The 26,822-nt window shown below is 42.7% G+C and overlaps 1 protein-coding gene across 3 annotated transcripts in view; it reads left to right on the forward strand.

Moving 5' to 3' along the window:
• The window catches only part of PTPRA (protein tyrosine phosphatase receptor type A), a 138,167-nt gene that overhangs the window by 57,902 nt on the left and 53,443 nt on the right, over nucleotides 1-26,822 (forward strand). For all 3 annotated transcript variants that reach the window (XM_081876786.1, XM_081876787.1, XM_081876788.1), the window contains exon 2: nucleotides 3,250-3,321. In XM_081876786.1, coding sequence (XP_081732912.1) covers nucleotides 3,295-3,321 — 27 coding nt within the window. In that variant the 5' untranslated portion in view covers nucleotides 3,250-3,294. The remainder of the gene's footprint in view (nucleotides 1-3,249; nucleotides 3,322-26,822) is intronic.

Below are 26,822 nucleotides of genomic sequence, written 5' to 3' on the forward strand. Positions count from 1 at the left end.
CTTCTCCTTGTGCCCTCCATCTTTCCCAACATCTGGGTCTTTTCCAGGGAGTCTTCTCTTCTCATGAGGTGGCCAAAGTATTGGAGTCTCAGCTTCAGGATCTGTCCTTCCAGTGAGCACTCAGGGCTGATTTCCTTAAGAATGGAGGGGTTTGATCTTCTTGCAGTCCATGGGACTCTCAAGAGTCTCCTCCAACACCAGAATTCAAAAGCATCAATTCTTCGGCGATCAGCCTTCTTTATGGTCCAGCTCTCACTTCCATACATCACCACTGGTGCTAACTTCCATACATCACTACTGGTGCTAATACATGGTGCTAACTTTGAATCCAGTGCTTATAAATCTCCTCCTCTTAAAAAGTAACAACAGCTTCAGGGGGTCCCAACCTGGATTGGGACTGCAGTGCAAAGAGCGGGAATTAGAGTTAACCTCCCCACTTCATCTTGGTTCTTGTAGGAAATTTCCCACCCCAAGCTGCTACTTGCTAGAAACGCTCCCTCTGGAGGGGTAGTTCTCAGCAGGAGAACAGTATAGGGGGAAAGGGTTAACATCCCCTGCTCTGACGCACACAGTCCCAAACATGCGATTAAGAGATGTGGTTAACTTCCAGGTCTAGCTTGACCCTGAGTAGAAGCCAGAAATCTTGAGTGGTTTTTCTTGCATCACCAGACTTTCACGTGTAGGCGTAGAAACAGGCCAAAGATTAAAGGCCAGTGCTCTTCCTCCAACCTTGAGCCATAGGAAGCTCATGTAGTGGAGCATAGTGGTTAATTTTGGGAAAATTAGTGGCAGGAAAGTACATGTGGTCAGGGCTTTGTGGACTCGGATGTCAAACACAACCTTACCCTCCCCATTCAAAATTGTACTGAAAGCTGTGTTTTGTGAAATGCCAATTATGCCACTTCCGTGACTTTTTAGTTTGCACAATTCTGCAAATTTTACTATATGCAGGAGTTTTTTTTTATTGGGGTGCAGTGTTTGTTTTGATGAAAGCGTTTACAATGTTTTTATGATGCACAATTTAAAATCAGGAGCTCTTAATTAAGAGGTATATTTCCATTTCCACACAACCTTCAAGAACTCCAGTATCTTGGCACCAGTTCTGGTCCTCCTCTAGGAAGGAAAAAATAGTATTCACCTACTGCCCCCCCCCCCCAGTTCAGCCAAGACCTCCCACTGCACACTTGTGAACAAGCTCAAAAATTGTAATTCATTGCCTTGGGAGTAAACATTTTTGAAAAAGGTTTGACTTGATTCTCCATAGCTTGAAACCTGCAAGCATGTTCTTTCTCCTAAATGATTGGTTTTATACATCTGCAGACTGTATCCAACTGGAAATCCTCCAGGCTTCTAAGAGTCATTGAACATGCAAGCTTAAGCAAAAGGGCTAGAGGCTCAGTTTACAGTGTTAATCTGACTCTTGAAGCTGATTTTTTTTTACCTAGCACCACATTTGGCGCTTTTTCTACTCCTTCATAGACTTGCCACATAATTGTGGCTGTGCATAATGTTTTTATTTATTGGATAATGTGTTGGTTTTGAACTAAAAGATAAGGATTCAGCACCCTATTCTGTAACGCACCAACTGACTGACCTGAGACAAGGATTTAGGATTGCTAAAATGGGAATTGCAGCTGAGAGCACACACTGGAAAAGATATGTAAATGATTGTGTTTCTGAGCAAAGGGAAGTTGGTACTAAATGAACCAATTAGATATTTCTGTGGATCTGCTTTTGCTTCTCTTCTTCCCAATCCCCATTTTTTGTATTGCAAATTGCCCCCAAGTAGTTTCCTTTGATGCCGTTTCCCCCAGCTTGCTTAACTTGGAAATCTTTCTGGTTCAGAGCTGATGAGAAATATCAATAAGCAAACAGCCCTGATTCTCTCTGGCAGGCTGTCATGTACTAGTTCAGAGCATGCTTGTTAGTTCTGTACATTACGTTCATGTGGGATCTTTTGTTTTTGATCTGCTTGGCAGATCAGAGGATGAGGGGGAGTAGAACTGGATCTGGAGGTTGGGGGCAGGATGATTAAAGAGAGATGAGAGGTGAGGCAAGCCTCAAACTCTATATTCTGCAGGTCACTGTATGTTGGGTGCTGCTGCTTAATGACTTGAAAGTACTACAGCAAGTTAGAACAGAAATCTATAACACAAAAGCTAATGTCAGCAAGTCATCCTTTTTTCTACAGTGATGAATTATGTAATAGTTGGCCTGTTGGAGTAATCTTCGGCCTTTTGATGGGGGCGTGGGGAGAGCCAGAACATGCATAGCAAACAGTGTCTCCAAAGGACACATGCGTGAGGCTAGAATACAATATATGTGTTTAAAACCCATTTAAACAAACCTGCCTGTTTATATCTTCTTTAACTTATTAATTTGAAGCTGTCCCTGACTTTTAAGTGTCATTTAATAACTTTTGCGGCCTTTGTTTGCTCTGTTATCCTGGTGCGTTAAGATTTAATTGTGGCTTTTATTGTGAAATTTGCATTATGATGCGTGAACCACTTTAAGAGGACTATATACAGATGCCTGTATAAATACCGAAATAAATAAACAAATGCTCAATTTAATTAATTATTCAAGAGCAAAATAATTTTCTCGTTGGGTCAAACAACTGGGCCATTGACTCCCATAGTGGCTCGCCATATGCCATTCTCCACTGCTTTATCTTCACCTGCACTTCACTGTTGAAACCACCACTGGGTTTTAGTTTTGCAGTGGATATTTTATGCTGCCTTGATGGCAGTACAGTAGGCAGTTTGTGTGTTCAAGTGTTCCTAATTAAATTCTCTGTAATGCACAAAGTCTTTGTTTCCAGGAGGAGATGCTTCTAGCCCAGGTATTTTAAGGAAAGCCTGTTCTCCCGTATCTGTCTGTGGTAATATTTTGAAATGTTCCTCTGGTTGCTTGGAGAGCAAGCATTTTTGTTTGTCGTGCCCTTCTCATTGAAATCTCTCTCCCGAGAGGCTTGCCTGGCACCTACATGGCTTGCCTCCAAACCTAAGCAAATGCCATATTATTCTCCAAGATATCTTCTCTCTCACACACATACACACAACAAGGTCCTTTTGGGAAATCTGGGTTTTCCTGCTGCTTCAAATTTCTGTTTCTTAGCATTCAAAGCCTTCCAGAAAATACAATTGCCAGCCAGGTGTTCTAATTTAGTGGCCATATTCTTAGAGCATTACATCTTCCCTGTCTGAATTTTTATTTCAACTGAAAAACTCATCATCTGTTTCTTTACAGGAGGTAGAACTTGAAGAACCTTTATGGGATCCAAATGCCTGATGGATGGATGATGTGCCTGAGATAATTAAGGTAAAGAGAAGAATTAATTTAATATTTAAAGCTTTTTGCCAAAAATGCAAGACCTGTACATTTTGTCACTTTCAACTGTTTGTCCTTGTTTTTATCTTTTTAAGTTATGTATGGTGTAATCACCTTTTTATTATTAACTTTTATTCCTTACCTGTTTTAAGTCTTATGTGTTCAGTTCATCCATATGTTTTATCTTAGGTCTGTGACCAAAATAAAATTTGATACAGATACTTTTTTTTTTTTGCACGTTTCACCCAGATATTTCATTTGGTTATTAATTTTCGAGTACAGTGGTGCCCCGCAAGACGAAAAACCCGCTAGACGAAAGGGTTTTCCGTTTTGGAGGCGCTTCGCAAAACGAATTTCCTATGGGCTTGCTTCGCAAGACGAAATGTCTTGCGAGTTTTTCCGACTTTTTTTCCCTCCCCCCCCCTTTTCTAAGCCGCTTATCCGCTAAGCCGAAAAGCTGCTAAAAGCCGCTAAACCGCTAATAGCGCTAAGCCGCTAAGCCGTCAATGGGCTTGCTTCGCAAGACGAAAAAACCGCTAGACAAAGAGAATCGCGGAACGGATTCTTTTCGTCTTGCGAGGCACCACTGTACAAACAAAATGTTGTCTGCTCTCGTTCAATAGCATTTGCTTCTGCAGGTGTAGTGGTCTTCCTTTTACAGTCATACCTCTGGTGACAAGACGCTTCAGGTTGCACGTTTTTGGGATATGGATGCGCCGAAACCCAAAAGTACCGGAACAGGTTACTTCTGAGTTTCGGCGCATGTGCAGAAGCACTAAATCGTGCTTTGTGCATGCATAGAAGCGCCGAATCGCAGCCTGCACAGACACGGCACTGCGGGTTGTGGACGCTGCGGGTTACGAACATGCCTCCCGCACGGATCAAGTTCATAACCCGAGCATCCACTGTACAGTGGTACCTTGGGTTACAGACGCTTCAGGTTACAGACTCCACTAACCCAGAAATAGTACCTCGGGTTAAGAACTTTGCTTCAGGATGAGAACAGAAATCATGTGGCGGCAGCGCGGCGGCAGCAGGAGGCCCTATTAGCTAAAGTGGTACCTCAGGTTAAGAACAGTTTCAGGTTAAGAACGGACTTCCAGAATGAATTAAGTTCTTAACCCGAGGTACCACTGTATATTTTTACTGTCCTGTACCTTCTGCTAGCTCCCCCTGGATGGGGGCAAGCAAGGATGCTAACAGGATTTCTTGGTCCCTGGTACACTATTTGTGGGTTGGAGCCCTCTTAAACCCCTCTTCCGCAAACTAAGGAGGTGTTGATTTAGGCTTCCAGGCCTTCATTGGTTTTTAGACACTGAGCAAAGAGACTATAGAATTAGTTTAATCGAAAGGCATACAGGCTTTATTCTTTTCATAGGCTCTTTTTTAAAAAGCAGGAGTTTGACCCCTTTATACCTGCTAAGATGGCTATCCTTTGAAGTGATGGAGTTGTTGAAATAAGCTTTCTTCAAGCTATTTGAGTCACCTTGTTGAGTTAACTTGTCCATTAGCTTTCTGTTTGTTCTAGCTGGCAAAATGAATTACATCAATTTGAATAACATGATTTGGACTGTGAAATTTTATAGAGGGAAAGGGTCACATACAGACATCTTCTAACTAACATTTATTACAATTTATTCTGTTCCTGATTGATCATGATGGTATAGCGCCCATTCTGTATGCAAAATAGAGCAAATTATGGTTGTTTGCTTTCCTGCCTGTTACTTATGTGCTGTTGACTTGATTTTTAAATCAACTTTTAAAAAGTTATGTTTTTGTAGTTTTTTTTTCCATAAGATTAGATTTGCTTGTGGGCAGGAAGTAGCTTCCCTGAATTTTTCACTTGGGAGACCCCATTTCAGAAGACCCACTCAATTTATTCTTCCAAGTGGCCTCTCAAGGGAGTAAAATGTGAAAGTTTCAGTACATTCTCCTGTTTTTAAATGTATATGGACATTTTCTATCCTCTCCATGTGTGTATACACACTCCCTGTCACACATTCACAAATACCTGGTCAGGAACTGAATTCTACCAGTATAGAGGGAGTGCATGTTGGAGAGAGGGAGGGAGGAGGAAAGCACATGTGGCCTTTCTTGGGCCAGCTGTTCTCTCCTAGGGTCTCCCAGGGAGCTCCTTCCTGTGAGTTTCCTTACTTTTTTGGCACTCACTTTAGGCCGATTTTCTCCTGCAAGGGTAATTCAGAGCTTCTCCCCCTCCCAGCCCATTTCCTCAGTTTCAGCCCCAGAGAAATCTGTTATGACACCTGCTTTGCTTATTCCTATTTCCTCTGCTGCAACTCAACTTTATCCACCATTTGCTTCTGAGTGTGGCTGGGAGTAGGCAGTTGTTTGTGTGGAAAAGTGGTCAAGTCAAGATTAGTATTAATAATTTCTTGCAGAATTCTATTGTTATGAGTTTGTGGGATGTGAGACACCCTAAATGCCTGGGCCTATTTAAAGTTAGATTTTAATCGAGGTTTAGGCAGTTAAACAGTGCCAAACCCTGAACCCCTGGATTAAGTTTATTTTAGCAAGATAGGCCAGCCTGGTAATAGCTATCATCAAGAAAGCGATCCCATCAGGAAAGCCATTAAGAAGGCAAGGCTGCACCAAACAGTATAGTGGGTGGAGATCCTCCTCCAGCTGTGTGTTAGTGGGCAGAGACAAAATTTCAATTTGAATGAAGTAAGCTGGAGGGAAATTGTTCCAGTCTGTTAGTGGTGACAGGCAGGAAAGGGGGGGGGTGGGTAGAGCACAAGGCAGGCTGCCGGGGGGGGGGTGCAGTATACAAGGTGGGCTGACTATGACAGGCTGTAGGAGACAGAGAGCATGGCTAATTTCTATTTTGAGCCCAAGATTACTGCCTATGGAAGATCTGTTGGGGGTATAATGCTAGGAGCTCCTCTGTTTAGGCTCAGGCTGTATATATGTGTAAATAAACCATATATCATAAAGACGCCATAGTCTCCTCTGTGCCTCATTGTCGAAAAGGAACCACAGACCCCGGGTAAGCACACCTGAACCCCTGGAATCTCATATCTGTCAGAGATTGGGGTGGCCTGTAACAATACGTTCCACGATGCCACAAAATTTCACACCAGCTTTCTAGTTGTATATTAAAATCACATATGCATTGAAGTGACCTGACATAGGACTTCTGTTTCAAACAATATCATTGTGGAGTGGGTACAAATGATCAGCCAAATGAAGATAACACTATCAATGGGTCTTATCCATGCCTCTGAATACCATTTGGTTTTTTTTATATAAAAACAAACAAACAGGGAGTTGCCTTATGTCTTATTGATGCTAAAGGTCCTGCAGGATAACAAGATTTCTTTTCTCTCCCCAGGAAGATGGGGGAATGCAGGATCCCATTTTTTTGTGGATTCTGCTGCAGATTTAACATAAGTGCGGGTTAACTATCTTATACTTACCTGCCTGGAATAAAATATGTAATAATTAATGATGAAAACAGTAAAACAAAACAAACAAACAAACAAAAAAACCCAAGCAAGTAGCCCCTGTTTCACCCATAACTGAGAGAGGTAGGAATAAAATTCTGGCTGAGTTGTGTTTATTCACAACAGCCCTTCTGAACAATTTGTTCACGTAGAAAGAGTATCTAAAACTCTACATTTTCTGTTGGAAATTTAGTGCTGTAGAGTTCTGCAGTAAATGAAGTAAATATTGACTTGCAGGCACATAGGTTCAGTATAATGTTCCTCTTTGGCTTGTTATAAAGTGTTCTTTGCACCTTTGCCAGATTCAGTTAGCTTTTCCCAAGAGTGCAAGCAGTTATGCCAAATTAAGCAGATTTTGGTCATCATCATTAATTGCCTTTGTCTTCGCTCTTGGGGGACTTCTATTTTAGGAGCTACTAATTTATAGCTGGCCTTCTCAACTTAAAGGGGAGAGATGAGAACTCAGGAAAAAAAGGTTGACTGCCTGGAAGGCTGGTTGGAGAGCTCTTAAGGAGGAATTTCCCCTCTTAACTGTGTTTCTGTGGAGGAATCTTACATACTTCAGAGTTCCATCTTTCTCTCATGCTTGTTTTTGGCACTTGCCTGGGCTTACTTTTAGCCATGAAATCCGTTCAGAAATTCTGTGCTTAGCCAACTGGTTCACGTTGCCTTGCCTTGAGTCTCTACGTCTGTGCAGTTGCTTGCATTCTCAGGCCATTTTCTTGAGCATGGAAATGCCTTTTCAGTTAGAACTATACATATATATTATACAAATACTATCTATCTGTATCTATATTTCTGTATCTATGTGCTCCTTTAGGACGTTGGGCAGGATAGATATAAATATAATAAATAAAAATAAGGTTGCTAGTGCCCTAATCAAGCTAGGGTTGGTGCACAGAAGTTTACTGCTTTCAATTCTGTTTTCCATTTATATTATTACTGAATAGTGCTATAAAATAAAATACCATTCTGTTCTGATTACAAGGCATTGCAAATTGAGGCATACTGGCATTATGTTCAGTTCCAAAATTCTACAAATTTTAGCTAATTCACACAAAGATTTGTCTCGGCTCCTGAATCTGTTTTCCACCCATATGATCTTTTCCCTTTTCCACCCCATTCAGATGCCTGTTGCTGATGCTGCTCTGGTTGCCATGCTGCTAAAAAGTCATGCCAATATCTGGTGCAATATTACCTTGCAAACCCATAATACCAGTAAAATACATTTTATAATGTGCTGGAAACTTGGTATTCCCAGTGTAAAACACCAAACACCATTTGCCTGTGCTACAGTTTATCTTAGAAGGAGTTCCTCTGGCACATGCTTGGGTGGGAGCAAAATTCTCCCCATTACGAGTTTTCCAGATTGCTGCTTGCTCATAATAGCCATCCCAGACATTTGTGTTCACAATGGGAGCTGCTAAGGCAGGGCTTTTCTAGTTGTGCCATGTGCCTCGTTCTGCTTTGCTCTTAGCTGCCAAGCTTTTATCTTCCCTCTATTGTCAATCACTTGGCAAGAGTGGCCCCCCCTAAGCAAACTTGGAGGGGGTGGGAGAGATCATCCTACACTTCCAGGCCATCTTGAATGCCTTTCCAGTTCTGTGATCATGTATAGTCTGAAGGCTTTGTTAATGGGTCAAAGTTGCTATAAGATGGTGAGCAATGCAAACAATGTAAAAAAAGGCACCTTCTCCTAAAGTGGCTTTTAGTTGGGGGAAGACACAACCACGGGGTGGGGACTCTTCGAGTGACATAGCTGAAGAAAATCTGGGTTAATGGGGCAGTAATAGTACCAAAGCTCGTATTTTGCTTTGGGCAGTCAAGAGTTGTGTAGATAATTCTGGTGTATATTTAATTCATTCACATTTCTCCATAGAAGTCTCCCAGCTCTAACTTCCTCTTACCTTTTTGCCTCTTTTGCTGCCTAATTCTTACTATTACCAGATGTACTGTATATTCACTTAGCTATTGTCCGGTTATTTTACAAATTTCACTAAGCCAAATACTTTTCCTGATTTGGGGGGGAATATTGATGTGCAGAATAAAATCACACTTCTAATATATCCTGTGAGGCAACTGTTGACTAAAAGTGGCCTAACAGCAAGACTTGGCTAAAATGAAACTTTTTCCAAGGTTGTACAGTGGTACCTTGGTTGTCGAACAGCTTGTCTCCCGAACAAATCGGCTCCCGAATGCCGTAAACCCAGAAGTAAGTGCAGCCAATCGGAAGCTCCGCTTTGGTTTTCGAATGGTTCCAGGAGCCAAACGGACCCCCGGATTAAGTTTGACAAACAAGGTACCACTGTATTAGATTTGACTTTTTTCTTTTCTTTTTTTAGCACTGTGAATATATTTTAGTATGAATGTGTGATGTGGGAGTGCCAGTCTGATGGCCATATCTTCCAGTGATGGAAATGACTGTTATCTGATTATGCAGATCCCCTATAATAATTTCATTGTTGCAATGTTTCCATGTGAATGTTGTCCTCCATTGTAATTGTTATGATGGATGGATTGGCCATCCTTGGGACTTCCATCTGTAGCCTAATGACTAGTTTCCCTGTAAACAGCATATCATTCTTAGATATATGAAAGGGGCCAAAGTTGCTGTTTTATGAGGAGGTTGAGGAGGAAATGGCCCATAGCCCAGTGGTAGAGGATGTACAAGATGTTGCTGAAGAATTGATGTTTTTGAATTATGGTTCTGGAGGAGACTCTTGAGAGTCCTGTGGACTGCAAGAAGATCAAACCTATCCATTCTGAAGGAAATCAGCCCTGAGAGCTCACTGGAAGGACAGATCCTAAAGCTGAGGCTCAAAGACTTTGGCCACCTCATGAGAAGAGAAGACTCTCTGGAGATGACCCTGATGTTGGGAAAGATGGAGGGCACAAGGAAAAGGGACGACAGAGGACGAGATGGTTGGACAGTGTTATAGGAGCTACCAACACAAATTTAACAAAACTCCGGGAGGCAGTGGAAGACAGGAGTGCCTGGCGTGCTCTGGTCCATGGGGTCATGAAGAGTTGGAAATGACTAAAGAACAACAAAAGAGGATGTGCACAGTCCCAGGATCAGTCATTTGCATCAAATGTGAAAAGAGACATAAGGTATCCTTAAAACTCACATCTGTATGCATTAGATGTGCATTTCTCAGAATTGCTGTCCAGTAACCATCAGCAATAATATATGTATTTCTGTTTAAGGAAGCCTGTCTCTCAGTTGTGTTTTACATGTTTGAGGCAACTGTTTATACTATAGTGGAATAATATAGTTTGAAGAATGCGAAGCTGTTCTTCTGCATCAGAGAGAAGGCAAGGTCTTTTGACTGCACTTCATCTTGTTGACCGTAAAGTATATATACATGGGTTTGGGGTTCTAATTTGAAGCACCAGTTTTCAGCTCTCCGGTGTATTGAAAAGCACAGCTAGCTGTGGTTTGATAACAAAAAGCACAAACTTTTCCAGTAAAGAAACATTATCCTGTAACTGTTGAAGTTGTGGGTTTCAAAGAGCATAATCTGGGATAAGAAGAGTTAAGCCTGTTGGTAATAGCTCCTTCTCAAACTGGGTCATTTGGCGTTCCCCTCTCCCTCTTCCTTGTACACTTGCTGTGGCATAAAAGGCCCTTTCATGAGTTTTATTGACTCTCTCGTGACTGCCAGACTGCCACAGGCACATTGTGAAGAATAAAGGCCCTCTCCTGATACACATCCCCTGGGCCTGTTCATGCTTGCCTGGCCTCCACTCCCAGTCTGGAATGGAGTGAGTGCAAAAGTACAAAACTAGATTTATACCCACTTTTAAGCCATTAGAAATGGTCTGTTGCAGGCTGGACGGTGTGGGCAAGAAGTTACCAAGGTTGACTCTTACAGGCCCCATCCTTAGGCAGAATGCCTGTGTACCATGCATTGGTTCAAGGTTAAGCACAGTGGCACAGACAAACTGATTCCCAAGAACATCCTAGATGTCTCCATGATTTCTAGTGTAACACTGCACTGCCCTCCTTGGGTCAATGGCAGTAGCCACAGGTTTGATTCCAGCTGAACAGAGAATCAACCACGCCACACTAAGCCAAGAATTTTGTCCCAGAGTATATGGTCTGAAGGCACACAAGACCACCACTTCGCCGAAGCTATGGAGCTCTTGAATCTGGTCAGGGTCTGGATGAGTGACCCCCCTGGAAACCACATAAAAGTTACCACTTTCAGCTGGCGTGTGTTTGTGTGTGTGTACATATATATATGCGCATGCATGCATCCATGCATGCTGCATTGGCTTCCATGGTGTAAGAAAGGCTGGCTGGCTATAAACCTAATAATCTACTACTATATCTTTCTCTGAGAAACTTCAAATTTCTAAATGCATTTTTAATAACAACTAAATAAATAAATAAATAAATGTAAATAAATATAGTAATACTGGAACACGTTCAGGTTTTTAACTTTTTAAGGAACACGTGTGTGGTTGTCTGACTTGCATTTCAGGGCAGGGAGATGTAAACAATTTCCTTTTCTTCCTGCAGTGCTTTACGGAGGAAGGCCTTTATCCACCATGCTCTCTGCTGGGCATTTCTCCATCAGTTGCTTAGCAAAATGTTAATGTTATTTAAAAGCTTCACATTTTTCAACGCGTTCAGTAAATGTTTCCCTCCTATTTGATTTATTTGGCTGATTTTCAGCTGTGCATTTTATATGGTTCATTGGTGTGTGGTCCTCTTGTACCGTTATCTGACAACTGATATTGGAAGCTGTATTTGATGTTCTGTTATAATTTATTTTTTCAAGTAAATGTTTCCGTCTGCCTCTGTAATTCTGGTTTCCTTTCAGCTGCTCTCTACTGGAGGTCTCAGATTGATAGATTCTTCAGCATGCTCTGGAAACTGATGGAAGATTTAACAGATGTAGCTCTCTGCTTTAGTGGAAAGGTGATGAGGAAGGTCCTTTCTTGACAAACATAAGTTGAGTTTTACTTCTAGCTGGGGGAGTTGACGGTGTTCTCAGCCTGTATTTTACAGGGTGCATCAACTGACCACTGAAACTGTCTGGTAGGCTGAATTGGAATTGGAAGGAAAATCCTCCTCCAGTTTTAGGCTAGTTACCTTCCCCCATCTCAATAAACATGGCTGGGGAAATGTTTCAAATTCCTACATGCCCGTATAGGTTTTTGAAGCCTACATCAAAGTTAGGCACTCTGCGGCAGTGATGTCTACAACTGGTTGTTTAAAAGGTAAACTGGCATTCCTCATCAGTGGGAATTCCACAAGAGATTCCAGACACCACATTGTCCACAGCAATGGCACTCTTTCCCATGATTTATTGCACAGCTGGAGTTCTGGAAAGAAACCTGTGAGATCTTGCCATTACCTTCACTGGGGCTAGACTTCAAAAGATTGTTCAAACTAGCCATGGTTAAGTCTTGCTATTTATTCCTCTATTTTTAATACACTTAGATCCTGCTCTTCTTTGGAAAACTCTGAGCTGCCTTCTTGCGCTCCTGGTGGCCTCCCATCCCAAATATTCATTACATTCCTACCTGCTTTGATTCAACACTCATGTAGCTTTCGATCTGTGTTTTATGAATATATGCCTCTAGGAACATTGCCACAGTTCTTTCTTCTTTGAAAATAATGATTAGAAAACTCAGGTAGTGCAGATCTATAAATGGATATTAGCTGCTGTAGTTCTAACACAAGAGTTATGTACACACAATGCATAGTTAAAATATGGAATACCCTTCCACAGGATGATGACTACCAACTTGGATAGCTTTAAAAGAGAATTATGCCTTGCTGATTAGAAGGTTGGCAGTTCGAATCCCTGTGACGGGATGAGCTCCCATTGCTCAGTCCCAGCTCCTGCCAACCTAGCAGTTTGAAAGCACATCAAAAGTGCAAGTAGATAAATAGGTACCACTCCGGCAGGAAGGTAAATGGCGTTTCCGTGCGCTGCTCTGGTTTTGCCAGAAGTGGCTTAATCATTCTGGCCACATGATCCGGAAAAACTGTCTGCAGACACACGTCAGCTCCCTCGGCCAGTAAAGCAAGATGAGTGCCACAACCCCAGAGTCGTTCGCGACTGGACTTAACTTTCAGGGGTCCTTTACCTTTGCTTTTTAAAGGTTACTATCTGGGATGACTATGCTCTGCTTCCACTGTGAGCAGCAGTATCCCCCTGTTGTACCACTTATTGGAAACCACATGTTGGGAGAGGATCGTTGTACTCAGGCCCTGCTTATGGGCTTCCTGTAAGAGCAGGATGATGGGCTAGATATGCTTTTGGTTTGTTCGGGAGAGCTATTCTTAATTTTTATTAAAGATTTATATACCACACTTTCATAAGAAATACACCAGGGTGGTATACAGCATAAAAATGTAATAGAGCAATAATAACATTGGTAAAAGCATCAGTAATGTGTCATTGAAAAGTGGTGGTTTAAAATAAAAATAATTAGTGGCACTTGGGCATAAATGTACCAGTCAGGGCCAGGTGCTTGGGGATGGCTGTCTTCTTCAGCCTCCATTCTGCAAAATCCAGTGCAGTGAATGCACCTTGGATAAAATCTGGCTGCTGCTCTTCTCTTAAGAACTGGACAGCTAATAGGTTATAAGCCCACTGGGCAGGAACTTGCTCTGGCAGGTGCTACGTGTGGTGCAGTGTTGACTCTAAATACACAAGTGTATCTGATGACATGTGGGCAGCAGACCTGAGCTTGAGTTCTGGAACCGCTGGAAGGTTTAGAGGGCAGCCAAGAGAATGCGAAATGCGCTGGTGGTTAACCTTGCATGAGAGAGATCGCAGTTGGTTGGTTGGTTGGTTGGTTGGTTGGTTGGTTGGTTGGCATCCGTCTGTTTCTGGAGATCACGGAGGAGTGCGCCTGTGGGGAGTGAAGTCAAGCTGTTGGAAGGTTACAGCACTTGCTGTGGCTGTAGAGACCGATACAGGAGGGACATGTTTTGTTGCATCTGGGACAGATGGAGGCATCTGGTTGCACAGCCGCAGATGCTCCATGGTGTTTCTTCTCTCTTGTTCCCCTGCCTCCTCTGATCGCTGCTGTGGATGCATGACCTGACTGTCTCCAGGCATTTGCGGCTATCTGCAAGGGATTCTCACAAGCAGGGTTGATGTTGCCAGCCTTCATATCACAGGTGCATACCGTATTTTTCGCTCCATTGAACGCAGTTTTTCCCTTCCAAAAATTGAGGGGAAATGTGTGTGCGTCCTATGGAGCGAATGCAGGCTTGTGCAGGCTTGTCCGGCAGGGAGAGGCTGCACAGGCCTATGGCTTCTTTAGCGCCACGCAGCCTCTCCCGGCAGGGAGAGATTGCGCGGGGCTAAAGAGGAAGCCAAAGCAGCCAGCGGGATCCATGGCTTGTTCCGGCAGGGAGAGGTTGTGCGCAGCCTGTACGCTGCTCTTTGGGGCTGGGGGGGGGGGAGATTTTTTTAATTGATTTTCCTGTCTAAAAACTAGGTGCGCCCTATGGTCCGGTGCGCCCTATGGTGCGAAAAATACGGTATATCTTTGTAACACAGAGTTGGTCTGGGCTTAGTGCCTGAAGCCCGCTCTCCATAGAGCAGATCCTTAGGGGTCCTGCCATCAGTATCCAGTGGTAATACAGTGGTGTTGTTGTTTAGTCGTTTAGTCGTGTCCGACTCTTCGTGACCCCATGGACCAGAGAACGCCAGGCACTCCTGTCCTCCACTGCCTCCCGCAGTTTGGTCAGACTCATGCTGGTAACCTCGAAAACACTATCCAACCATCTCGTCCTCTGTCGCCCCCTTCTCCTTGTGCCCTCCATCTTCATGGATCACTGCCTTGCCGTGGTGAAGGGGCTTGAAGAACTCAGAGAAGCTATGAACTATGCCAAGCAGGGCACCCAAGATGAACAGGTCATAGTGGAGAGTTTTGACCAAATGTGATCCACCTGGAGGAGGAACCGGCAAGTCACTCCAGTATCCCTGCCAAGAAAACTCCATGGACAAAGACAACAGGCATATAAAAAAATACAGTGGTACCTCGAGTTAATAACTTAATTTGTTCCGGAGGTCCATTCTTAACCTGAAACTGTTCTTAACCTGAAGCACCACTTTAGCTAATAGGGCCTCCTGCTGCCGCTGCGCCGCTGCCACACGATTTCTGTTCTCATCCTGAAGCAAAGTTCTTAACCTGAGGTACTGTTTCTGGGTTAGCGGAGTTTGTAACCTGAAGCGTCTGTAACCCGAGGTACCACTGTAATGCAAGTAGTTACTCCAGCTGCTTTGAACTTAGGGATTTAACATAGCCATAGTTCTCAGCTGAAAAGTCTACTCCTGTGACGGAAGGTGGGGGCCATTTTAATATCTGGAGCTGTCCCTTTAATCTCCACCTGTGTTCTATATCCTAAAACTTCCTGAACTTTTAACCTGGCTGGTTTTTAGCCTGGCTCTGTTCCTGAACTCGCTAACTCATTAAGTGTTTGACGTCTGGTTTTTCTGATGAGATCTGGAACTGCTCCATTGTGCATTCAGAACCCTGCTGGAAGTGACAGTGCCTTGCTGCAGGTGTCTGCCTTGTGTGCTGTTATCTTGAGAGGGGACCCCTGGGGTCAAGTGCTGGCACTCGTTCCCTTTTAATCATGCCATCTCATACATGTAATGGCACTGAATTATGCCGCTTCCAAGCTGGGCCGGAATCTGCTGCTTCTAGCAGCCCTCAGCATATCTGCCTTCTTTTGCCAGCTTCAGATTCTGCTGGTTTCCAGTCCCTCCCTTTAAGTCTGCAGCAGACATTTATTTCTATTAATCAGTACTCTCTGAGCAGGTCAGAGCCAAAATTCCCAGTTGTAAACACCATCATGAAACTACTGATTAAGAGGGGAAGTGCTGTGGTTATGAATTATGGGCAGTAGCTTTTCCAAGCACAGTTGCCTTTCATTTACGTCAAGCCATAGGTTTGCAAAAACCACTGTCAAGTGTTGACATCTGATTACGAGGGTTGATTCTCTCTGAAAAGCTGTCTGTAGCAGCTTATATACACAACTAAAAATGTCTCTTTATGTGTTGGCTTGTAGGTGGCTAACCTTGTTTGGGCTCAAACACCATACATCATTCTGGGTATGACTTTTTTCTGTAAAAATGGGTCTGATTTTTTATCTTTAAAAATAAATCTTGGAGGGGAGGCTACAAAAGACTTTTTGGACTCAGAGTACCACAGCAGGGGATCCTTGAGAGGGGTGTGTGTGTGTGTGTGTGTGTGTATCTTCACACACACACACACACACACACACACACTTCTCTATATTGAATATATGAAAGAAATCCACGAAAATGAACAGTTAGAACATAAAGCTAAGCAGGGGTCAGGAAACTTTTTCAACAGGGGGGGCGGTCCACTGTCCCTCAGACCTTGGGGGGGGGGTGGACTATATTTTGAAGGGGAAAAATGAACGAATTCCTATGCCCCACAAATCACCCAGAGATGCATTTTAAATAAAAGGACACATTCTACTCATGTAAAAACACACTGATTCCCGGACTGTCCGTGGGCTGGATTGAGAAGGCAATTGGGCCGGATCCGGCCTCTGGGCTTTAGTTTGCCTACCCATGGCTAAAACAATAATAATTATTTATAAATTTGCCTGGTCTGTCCACATAATTATGTTTACTGTGTGCCATTTATGCCTTCTTTTCCCACACACCCTATAGAATGAAGAACTGTCTCTATTACCTGTTCCGCAAGAATGCATAGTCGACTTACATAGGTTTAACTTAGGTGATTTCAGTTTTGCGCTCTTAACAGCCAAATGGCCAGCTGAAATCGCACAAATTAAACGTGCAGAAGGCAGTGATCTTAAAAGCTCTTCCTGTGCAGGCTTTTCCTGGCATGGAAAGAGCTTTTAAGCTTTTCTGCCTTGCTTAGGAGGTAAGACCTGTTTGGTGCACCACCTCTGGAAGGTAAGATTGCTTGTGGTTCCAGTGGGTTGTTTTGACTATACACAATATCAGCCTTATGTGCTACCCCAGGAACATAACACCCACGCAAGATGCGAGTCAGCTGCATAGTGTTCGTTCTTTTGGTTCTTCTGTTCCGATGTAAACTGAATAAAATTAAACCTTCCTGAGTAGAACACACCCTATTTTATTTGGTCCCTATGCAAACAAGCCTTTTGTGTCAGATTATGGGACATACGTAGGAACCAAGCCTTCTTGTACCAGGTTTCTACTGTGACTCCTTCAAGATGTTTCCAAAAGTGAGCAGCCACCGTTCTCTTTGCCATAAGAAGGAAGTTAAAATGGACAAATGGGGGCGGGTCTTGGGGACCTACAAAAACGCATGTGAGGGCTGGATACAGCCCACAGGCAAACAACCCATTACAGAGGTTGCTTCACAAAATTAAAGCACAACACAATCTGACCTCTTTTCATTCCCTTGGATACAACCTCATGTGTGTCTTCTGAAAGGCAAAACGAGGCTAGAATATAGCCTACTGGCTTCCTTTTGGATTCTGTGCTGGTCACATACTAGATCAATTCTTAGTGTCTTATCTAGAATTTTTTAGAAGCAGAATATCTATTACATATGTACCTTAATGTTAGTTTGTGTAAATGACAATCCAATAACGTGTGGTCCATGTGTTCTTTTTGTTACTATGTTATATTCATGGTGTCACTGTTGAAAAAAACAATAAAACGCATGTATCCTACTTTGCCCTTGCAGACATTTATGTGATTTAGCAGTGTACACATATTAAACGCTATAAAAATTAAATATTTTCCCTACAACTCTTACACTGTAATTTTACTGATGGCAAATCAGTAAAATATGTAGGGAGTATCTCTGTCTCAAAGAGTGTGTAGGGAAGAAAGTAAGAAGGTTAAAGGATAATAAGGGAATTTTCTTAACACATTTAAGTCCTGATGGTTCTTTCTAGATGGGTTCTCAAGTCCTTAGTTAAAAGCCCTCCTCTCTACTCCATCTCAAAAGTTGGCTCCAAGCACTTTGTGTCTTAGATAAAGAATCAAGAAGAAAAAGGAAGTCATCTCATGATTTCCTAGGCCAGAAAGGAAGTTCTCTGGCACACAAAGATCCTTTCTTTAAATGAAAGCTTCTGCCTTCAATCTTCCAGCTCTGCCTTCTTAATAGAAAAAAAACAGTTTACTGGAAGAGGGACCAACTCACTTTGGACACAATCCAGCCCCTGTCAGCCACAGTTAGCGGGGTGAAAAGGCTTGTTTAAACCAATCAGAGAGAATGATGCCATTCCAAGCTCTGCTTACACATCCTTGTAGTTTCAAGCATTCTTTTAACCATTTATACTTGTTAATAGCTCATAAGAATGAAAAGTGTGGAGGGAAATTAGGAGGCATTCCTGATCACAAAGGATTCTATATGGACCTGTACATCCAAACAAAACTTTAGGACCCGTAAACACATAAGGTAGGGGGCACTGGGGACAAGCATGCCAACTCCACCACCGCTGTCACAGCAGGGGCTATGGTTGTCTTTATGACATACGGTTTTATTCACACATGTATACAACCTTGGGACGCGGGTGGCGCTGTGGGTTAAACGACAGAGCCTAGGACTTGCCAGTCAGAAGGTCGGCGGTTCGAATCCCTGCAACGGGGTGAGCTCCCGTTGCTCGGTCCCGGCTCCTGCCAACCTAGCAGTTCGAAAGCACGTCAAAGTGCAAGTAGATAAATAGGTACCACTCCAGCGGGAAGGTAAACGGCGTTTTCGTGCGCTGTTCTCGTTCGCCAGAAGCGGCTTAGTCATGCTGGCCACATGACCCAGAAGCTGTACGCCGGTTCCCTCGGTCAATAAAGCGAGATGAGCACCGCAACCCCAGAGTCGGCCACAACTGAACCTAATGGTCAGGGGTCCCTTTACCTTTTCCTTTAATACAACCTTAGCGTAGAATTGAAGGGGAGGGGTGTACAGGCACATGGTGTGTTTTTTTGCTGCCGGGGTGAATCCGGTGCTTTGCCTAGTAGCACGGCAGCAAAAGATACATCTTCAACAGAAAATACAGTCCAAGAGAAGCCAGCTTCTGCCATAAGCGCAGCAGCAACCTCACCAAACAGGCAGCCAGCATTGCCCTGAGCCTTGGCTTCAAACAGCAGCCAGCATGGTTCACAGCTTCTTTGTAGCAGCCTGCTCCAGTCAGCTCACCTGGCTTCTGTGCCCCTCCATCTTTCCAAAAACCCTTGCCAAAACTTGACCTCCCCTTCTGCTTGCATCATTGCGCCCCGTAACCCCGGCAACCTCCTCCCCCTCTGTGCCCAGCAGTGTCTTCTGTTTTAACTGCCCATTTCAGCCTTTGTTTCTTAATGGTTTATCTCCCCGCTAGCCAGGTCAGGCTGGCATGGCTTGTTATCCCGCAGTGTTTGGCACTGTTTTAGTCAAACCTTTATCAATTCTAACTTTTAACAAGTTCAGGAATCGTGGGTGGCTTGCAGCCACAGACTCTGGTCCCCCAAACCTGTAGCAATACAGATGACTCCATAGGCCAGCAGTTATTTCAGACTGTCCACCCTCAAGGAACCTTTTCCACTTCTACTTGTTTCCTTAGGAATGCCAGTGTGTTCTGAGATGTCTTTTTTGCACCAGCTAGGTTAATGCAAAACCTTTGCATGCCATGTTGTGTATGTTCATTGCAGGAAAGATAGGAAGCTTGACATTCCCTCCCACCCTGGAATTCTCATTGAGAAATTAATAATAATAATAATAATAATAATAATAATAATAATAATTTATTTGTACCCCGCCCATAGTTTGAAAACCACTGCTGTAGGTATTAAGGGCGAAACAGACTTCTGATATTGCACTTCTCCAGTTTATTTGAATTACATAGCAAAGTCCGGCTTTTGGTAAGTATTCTGTCTAATTGGTAACCTTAATAATATGTGCTGTTTCCTTCAATAGGTAAGAGTGCTGATTGATTCCGTTGATGTTAATAGCAAATCCTCTGGCTGTCAGCTGGTAACGGAATAGTTACTTTGGGTTCCATAGAAGGTTCCCATGAGTTTGTGCTTTTTATGGCTTTCTAAAAGGCACCCTGTTTAAAGTGGTGCTGGGCATTTTAACCTCTTTCTCATCATATGATGTTTTTTCATTTCCTCCCACTTTCAATGGGCAGCATTGTCCAAACCTGCCTTGTTTTCTGTTTTTGTCCATTTCTCCTCCTCTCCCCCGAACTGCTACTGTAAGCCCCGCGGTTTCAGTCCTGAAAGGGAGAAAGTTCTTGGAGATTTTGAATGTGTGTGTCTTTGTCATCTGAGGAACAGTCTAATCATTCCATAAACACTGGCACAGCTGCCATTCTCCAAGCAGAGAGACAGACTTTAGAAAAGAGCATTGAAGTTTTCTCCCATGGAAACCTCAGCGTGCTCGGTTGGTTTTGCTTTTAGCATTTAAAGCCCCGAAACAACTTGAAGCCAGGTTACCCAAGACTGTGCTTCTCAAGCTATCTGATTGCTGGACTGGCAATTTACACACACACACACACACACACACGCCAGGGACCAGTACCATATTTTGTTCCTGAAGTGCCCCATCCAGCCTGGGCTGTGGGGTTGCTCAGATCCAGCAGCTGATGGTTCATTGACTGGCACTGATCCATGGTGCTACATTGAGTAGCGCTGATCAAAGACATAAATAATTAATATTTATTTATTTATTTATTTATTTATATCCCGCCCTCCCCAGCCGAAGCCGGGCTCAGAGCGGCCAACAACAACAAAAGTAACACTACATTCTAAAATCAATTCATTTTAAAATCAATTCAAAATCAAATTCATGGGAACCATTGGGCTAGAGTTCTGTGAGGATTACCAAAGGAGGGAGTCAGACTGTACCTTGGCTAAAGGCCCTGCGGAAAGATGTCAAGTCCCGCAGGGCCCTAGTCTCTTAGAATCATAGAATCATAGAATCATAGAGTTGGAAGAGACCACAAGGGCCATTGAGTCCAACCCCCTGCCAAGCAGGAAACACCATCAGAGCACTCCTGACATATGGTTGTCAAGCCTCTGCTTAAAGACCTCCAAAGAAGGAGACTCCACCACACTCCTTGGCAGCAAATTCCACTGTCAAACAGCTCTTACTGTCAGGAAGTTCTTCCTAATGTTTAGGTGGAATCTTTTTTCTTGTAGTTTGGAACCATTGCTCCGTGTCCGCTTCTCTGGAGCAGCAGAAAACAACCTTTCTCCCTCCTCTATGTGACATCCTTTTATATATTTGAACATGGCTATCATATCACCCCTTAACCTCCTCTTCTCCAGGCTAAACATGCCCAGCTCCCTTAGCCGTTCCTCATAAGGCATCGTTTCCAGGCCTTTGACCATTTTGGTTGCCCTCCTCTGGACACGTTCCAGTTTGTCAGTGTCTTTCTTGAACTGTGGTGCCCAGAACTGGACACAGTACTCCAGGTGAGGTCTGACCAGAGCAGAATACAGTGGCACTATTACTTCCCTTGATCTAGATGCTATACTCCTATTGATGCAGCCCAGAATTGCATTGGCTTTTTTAGCTGCCGCGTCACACTGTTGGCTCATGTCAAGTTTGTGGTCAACCAAGACTCCTAGATCCTTTTCACATGTACTGCTCTCAAGCCAGGTGTCACCCATCTTGTATTTGTGCCTCTCATTTTTTTTTGCCCAAGTGCAATACTTTACATTTCTCCCTGTTAAAATTCATCTTGTTTGTTTTGGCCCAGTTCTCTAATCTGTCAAGGTCGTTTTGAAGTGTGATCCTGTCCTCTGGGGTGTTAGCCACCCCTCCCAGTTTGGTGTCATCTGCAAATTTGATCAGGATGCCCTTGAGTCCATCTTGCGACAGAGCATTCCACCAGATCTCTTCCAGGCAACTGTACTCCTTCGACTGGGCACTGCCAATAGTGCTTCGTTTCACCACTGCTATGGTCTGTTGATTCAGAATTGAAGGGGGGCAAATACAAACATAAAAGCTGAAAGGAACTTGGTCTAACCAGGCTTTAGAGCAGTGTCACAGAGGTTAATAATAATAATAATAATAATAATAATAATTTTATTTACACCCCACCCATCTGAGTGGGTTTCTAGGTGGCTTACAGCCTATATAAAACATATATATATATATATATATATATATATATATATATAATTGTTGTTGCTATATCTAATTATTTCATTTATGAATCTCTTCCCAGTAGACATCCAAAAACAATTTACAGTGGGTGGATGGAATTCAACGTTGTTTTATGGTGAGTGTCCCATCAGCGGAAGCATTGTAGCTTGGCAGGCAGAACAATCACCCCTCCTTCCCCACCCACAAAACTTTTGGGAGTTCTCCTGAAACCCCAAGCTAATTTTGAGGGGAGAGGAGTGAAGCCTAATTGGTCAAGCGGAAGCCTCCATACAAGGCTTGTGCTGCCTGGATTTATTAAGTGAATCCCGCCCAATGTAATAAAAGCATATATAAAACAGTTAAATATATACAAACAGTTGCATATATAAAACATTTCTAAAAACATGACTATATGTATAAAAATAGCTTGGAACAGCAACAGCACATGTATAAAAACAATTCAAATCCAATACAGCTATCAGCTGGAAAAGCAGTTGAGCACAGAGGGGAGTTGATGGGGACCCTGATTATCAAAGAGTACCAAACGAACCTCAATCTTCAAATCATTGCTTGCAGAAAAACTCATTTATGAGGCTAATTACATGCTAGTGGTATCCTGCACTGCCATGTAATCTATACACCACATATTTCACTTTAGGTGCTACTCACTTTCTGCCTATGTTTAGAATGCATCAATATCTGTACACATGTTTTGTGGTTCCTTCAAGTCCTCTCATCTTAAAAAAAATGAATTTAGAAATAGTACTGTGCACCAGCAAAAATATAACTCTATGATTCTCTGATTTTGCGAGACAGGAGAGAATACCTTCTTTAATACAGAGTGAATTGACACCACAAGTCAAGTTCTATGTTCATTCAGTATTCAGAGTAGGATAGTCTTATAAATCATTTGTGTAAGAGCAGGGAGTCTGTGGGAAGTGATTGTACCCTACCCTCAAGAGTTCAGCCCATGGATCCTGGTTTCCTGCTCCTTTCTATCTCCTCCTCTTGGTTTTATTTATTTTTATTAACAAAATCAATTTATCTCTTACTTGACAGAAAACCTCTTAGTAGTTTAACAAGGAGCCATCTCAAACATTCATTAAAACTACTAATAAAAGCAAACATTAAAACAAGCTAACATAAAATCTTTAAGTATGACCAGCAATTTAAAAACAATGATACATAATAAAGTTACATATCAAAATTGTTTGTCTTGGTAAGCTGAAGCCATAGGAACCAACTTTTTGGGGTTAAAGACCCCCCCCCTAAATATTTGAGGGGCCTGGGCCCACCCAAAGTTGATAGGCATTGCCATTCAAATGGTGCACCACATCATGTGATCAATAATGCAGGGTGTGGCTTACCTCCCCCCCCCCCCAATATTTTATTCAAGTTGGCACTCTTGTCTGAAAACAATGAGAACTGGGGTCAGATTTGCCACTAGTCAGATCTTGGAATACCATTAAAAGGCAGCAAATTATCCATTATTTGGTTTAGTTTATCAGTTATACTTCCAGCATCCCTGGGTGTCCCATGTGGATCTTCTGGCTCAAATATTAAAATTATTTTGCTTTTGGGCCACCTGTGACTTGACCTGATCTTATTATTGATTTCCCAGTATCATCATAGCAGTTACATTATATATAGATAGATAGATAGAGAGAGAGAGAGAGAGAGAGAGAGAGAGAGAGAGTGTTGCTGTGGCAACAAAACTGAGATTACCTAGGCACTGATGTTTGTCGCTGAGTTAAATGGAAACTTCCTCCCATTATGCAGACATGTTCAGGATAGATCTGTAGAGCCACAATTAAGTATCATTTGACTTAAAAGCAAATGTCTTCTAATATGAGCAGTCATTTGTATTGCAGTTTGCAAAATGAGCACAGTGTTTTTATTTTTAAAGCTGTGATTTAAATATATATAAGCGTGTTGGGGACCACCCATTCAGGTTGGGGAGGAAGTATACCATGGCAAAGAGTGATATTTTATTCCTCTTTTCTCTGTGATTTTCTTTTGACTGAAGGGGGGCGGGGTTCTTGGACCTGAAACTGCTGAAGGACCTTGTCTTGTGCTTAGTCTTTCCTTCTCTTTATGGCTTCAGGGCTGTGGATGGTTTGGTGGGCTTGCTCCCTTTCTTGGTACGGACCACTGGCAGTGGTTTTGGATCCCATCATCAAAGTACAGTGAGTGAGGCTCAGATTGAGCTGCCATGATGTGTCAGTAGTTGAGGAACTCCCTTCCCCATCTGTGGGGAACATCTGAAGGTTTTAGAACAGAGGTAGTAGACATGGTGCCTTTCAGATGTTGTTGAACTATAACTCCTATCATCCCTGACCATTGGTTATGTGTTCTGGGCCTGATGAGAGTTGTAGTTCATCAATATCTGGGTGGCACCATATTGGCTACCCCTGCATTATGATATCTTAACAGCTTCCCCCTTCCAACCATGAAATAATTCTGCAGTTCAAGCTGTCAGAGGCTTTCGGAGGTCGCATGCACAATGTCCTTTATTCAGGGTGTGAGCTGACAGATTTTAACAGTTGGGTTACATTGGCTATATTGTGTTTCTGTTTCTTTCCCAGCAAGGAGAGAAAACGTGCCCTTTTATTTTTCTGAATTCTGTTGGCGTAGGAGAGCTTTCTAATTAAAATCCACAACATGTGCCACAACCTCCCGCCCATGCATATTAAAGCAAGTCATTTGTGATACACCAACAGTCCGAAAGCACAAATGAGGATGTCTGTTCCGCTTTTACAAACACTTCCCTGCCTGGTCACCTGGAGGCAATTCTTACTTGCTGCAGGCAAGTGGTTGTTTAGAAAATGAGTGTAAATGTGCTTGGTAACTAAATCTTGGGTATCTAAAGTGGATTGGCTACAGGTGCAGACGTTCATAGCCATTGGTGGTCTGTCTATTCAGAAAGCTCTTTGTATTTAAAATGAAACACAAGCCAGCATAGGTTTCAACCTTGAGTATACATGCAAAATGTCCGGAAATATTGGGAGGTAATTTGTATGTTTTCTCCTAGTTTTGGTTTTTTCCAAGAGCTGGAAAGTGCCGTGATGACTCATCCTTTCTGTTTAACTACAGAAAGTGGGTCAGGGGAGTTAAAGGATGATTATTGGCAACACATCAAAGGCTAGCTCTAAGCCACAGAGACCCAAGTGGGACTTTGGCACCAATCCATTTCAGTGCACAGAAAAATACACTAAAGGATTAACAATAAAACATTTCTTTTTTACAGAGTCCCGTGTGTTGGGAGAGGCAGGAGAAACTTGTGCTTTGTCTTGAGAGAGGCTAGGCGAAAGAGACCCTATTCAATTTATACAGAGATTTATATCTCATTTCCCTCTCCAACTGGAAGTACTGGCTCACAAAAATCAAACCTACATTAGCAATAGGTAATATCAAAAACAGAACAAAGAATTGAAGTAAAACATATTAAAAGAATGAAATCCCGGCACCTAAAGTACTGTCATTTAGCTGGCCACTTAAAACATATCTGTTCCACCCAGACTTTCTCTGAGGAATGATCCATGTTGATGCAGTAATCTGATCTGTTGATTTATAATGTATTCTGCATTTGTTTTATTGATGGAATGCTATTGTTGGCTTTATATTGTTAGTCACCATGATATTTTTGCGTTAATGAAGGTGGTATTGAAACTCTGGTAAATAAATAAATATCAATACAGTAACGAACAGCAGCTGGAACTGTGTCCAGAAATGAATTGGCAAGCAATGCAGTGTGCTTGCTTCCTGATGTGTTAGAAAGGAATTTGGAAGGGGTGAGTTGATAGGCAAATGGAAAAGAAAAAGACGGGTGCAGAGCATCATATGCTTAATGAAAGCCCAGAGCAGTTCATATGAGTTAATGGCATGTAGCTCATACTTTTCAGCCATCGTAGTCACATCTTAATTTTAGCATGGGCCTAATCTTCAGTGGTTTGTTGTTGTTGTTGTGTTGTGTTTTGTTTTGTTTTGTTTTGTTTTGCTATCATATTTTCAATTTAGCCTGCATAATTCTGAGTACTAGAAATGCACCTTTCTGTTTTTAAGCAAAAGATTAGCCATGGGTTTGGTTTGGATATGGGAGGGAGGGTCCGGGTTCAGATCCCACTCAGCCATGAAACTTACCTGGGTTACCTTAAGCAGATTTGTCTTGATGTAATGTGCCTTTCAGAGTAATTGACAGAGGGTGCAAGAAGACAGTGTAATGGACACAACTCTCATGAGAGTAGATTTTAAAACTGGAAACATAATGAGCAGGTTTGACTTGGGAAAAGTTCCCTTTAATTTCAGGTTGAGTGTTCTAATTACAAAACTTAATCATAGTGCCTTCCAAACTGGGGTTCTTTGGAACTTATAAGAGATTGCGGAACCTTGCCCCTCAACCACTTCTGGTTTTCATTGTGCAGTGCACAGCTACAGGGAATATTGGGCAAATGCTGGAGGATGTGCTTTTGTAGCACATGATGGGATGGCAAAGACCCATGGATCTGACCAGCACCCTAGGGCATGCCCCAGAATCCTCTGCAATGTGCAGGGGTCCCATGGCAGATGGCTTGGTGTGGTGTTCTCTGTGCATAGAAAGTCTTTGCAATGACCTCACCTCTGTCAGCCCTTCCCCTTTCTTCAAGGAGTAAAAATGATCTACCTTACACAGTTCTTGTGAGAATTATATGAAGCACTTGTAAGCACTGCATAAATTCTGTGTAGTTAATGTAAACTACTGCCTCAAGGGACTAAGATGCAGTTGCTTCACCAACTTACTTTGCTCTCGTTACAGCAGTAAATCTCTGAGTGTCTACCTAATGCCAGAATAAGTCTTTGTAAGCCAGATACTTGCCTACATTCTAAGCAATGATATATGGTGAGGATTACCAACTGCTGTGTTTTGTGTACTCTGGAACCAGCTTAGCATGGGCTGCCTTATCCCATATC

Source organism: Podarcis erhardii, assembly GCF_964252035.2.
Source record: "Podarcis erhardii genome assembly, chromosome: 9".
NCBI lineage: Eukaryota > Metazoa > Chordata > Lepidosauria > Squamata > Lacertidae > Podarcis > Podarcis erhardii.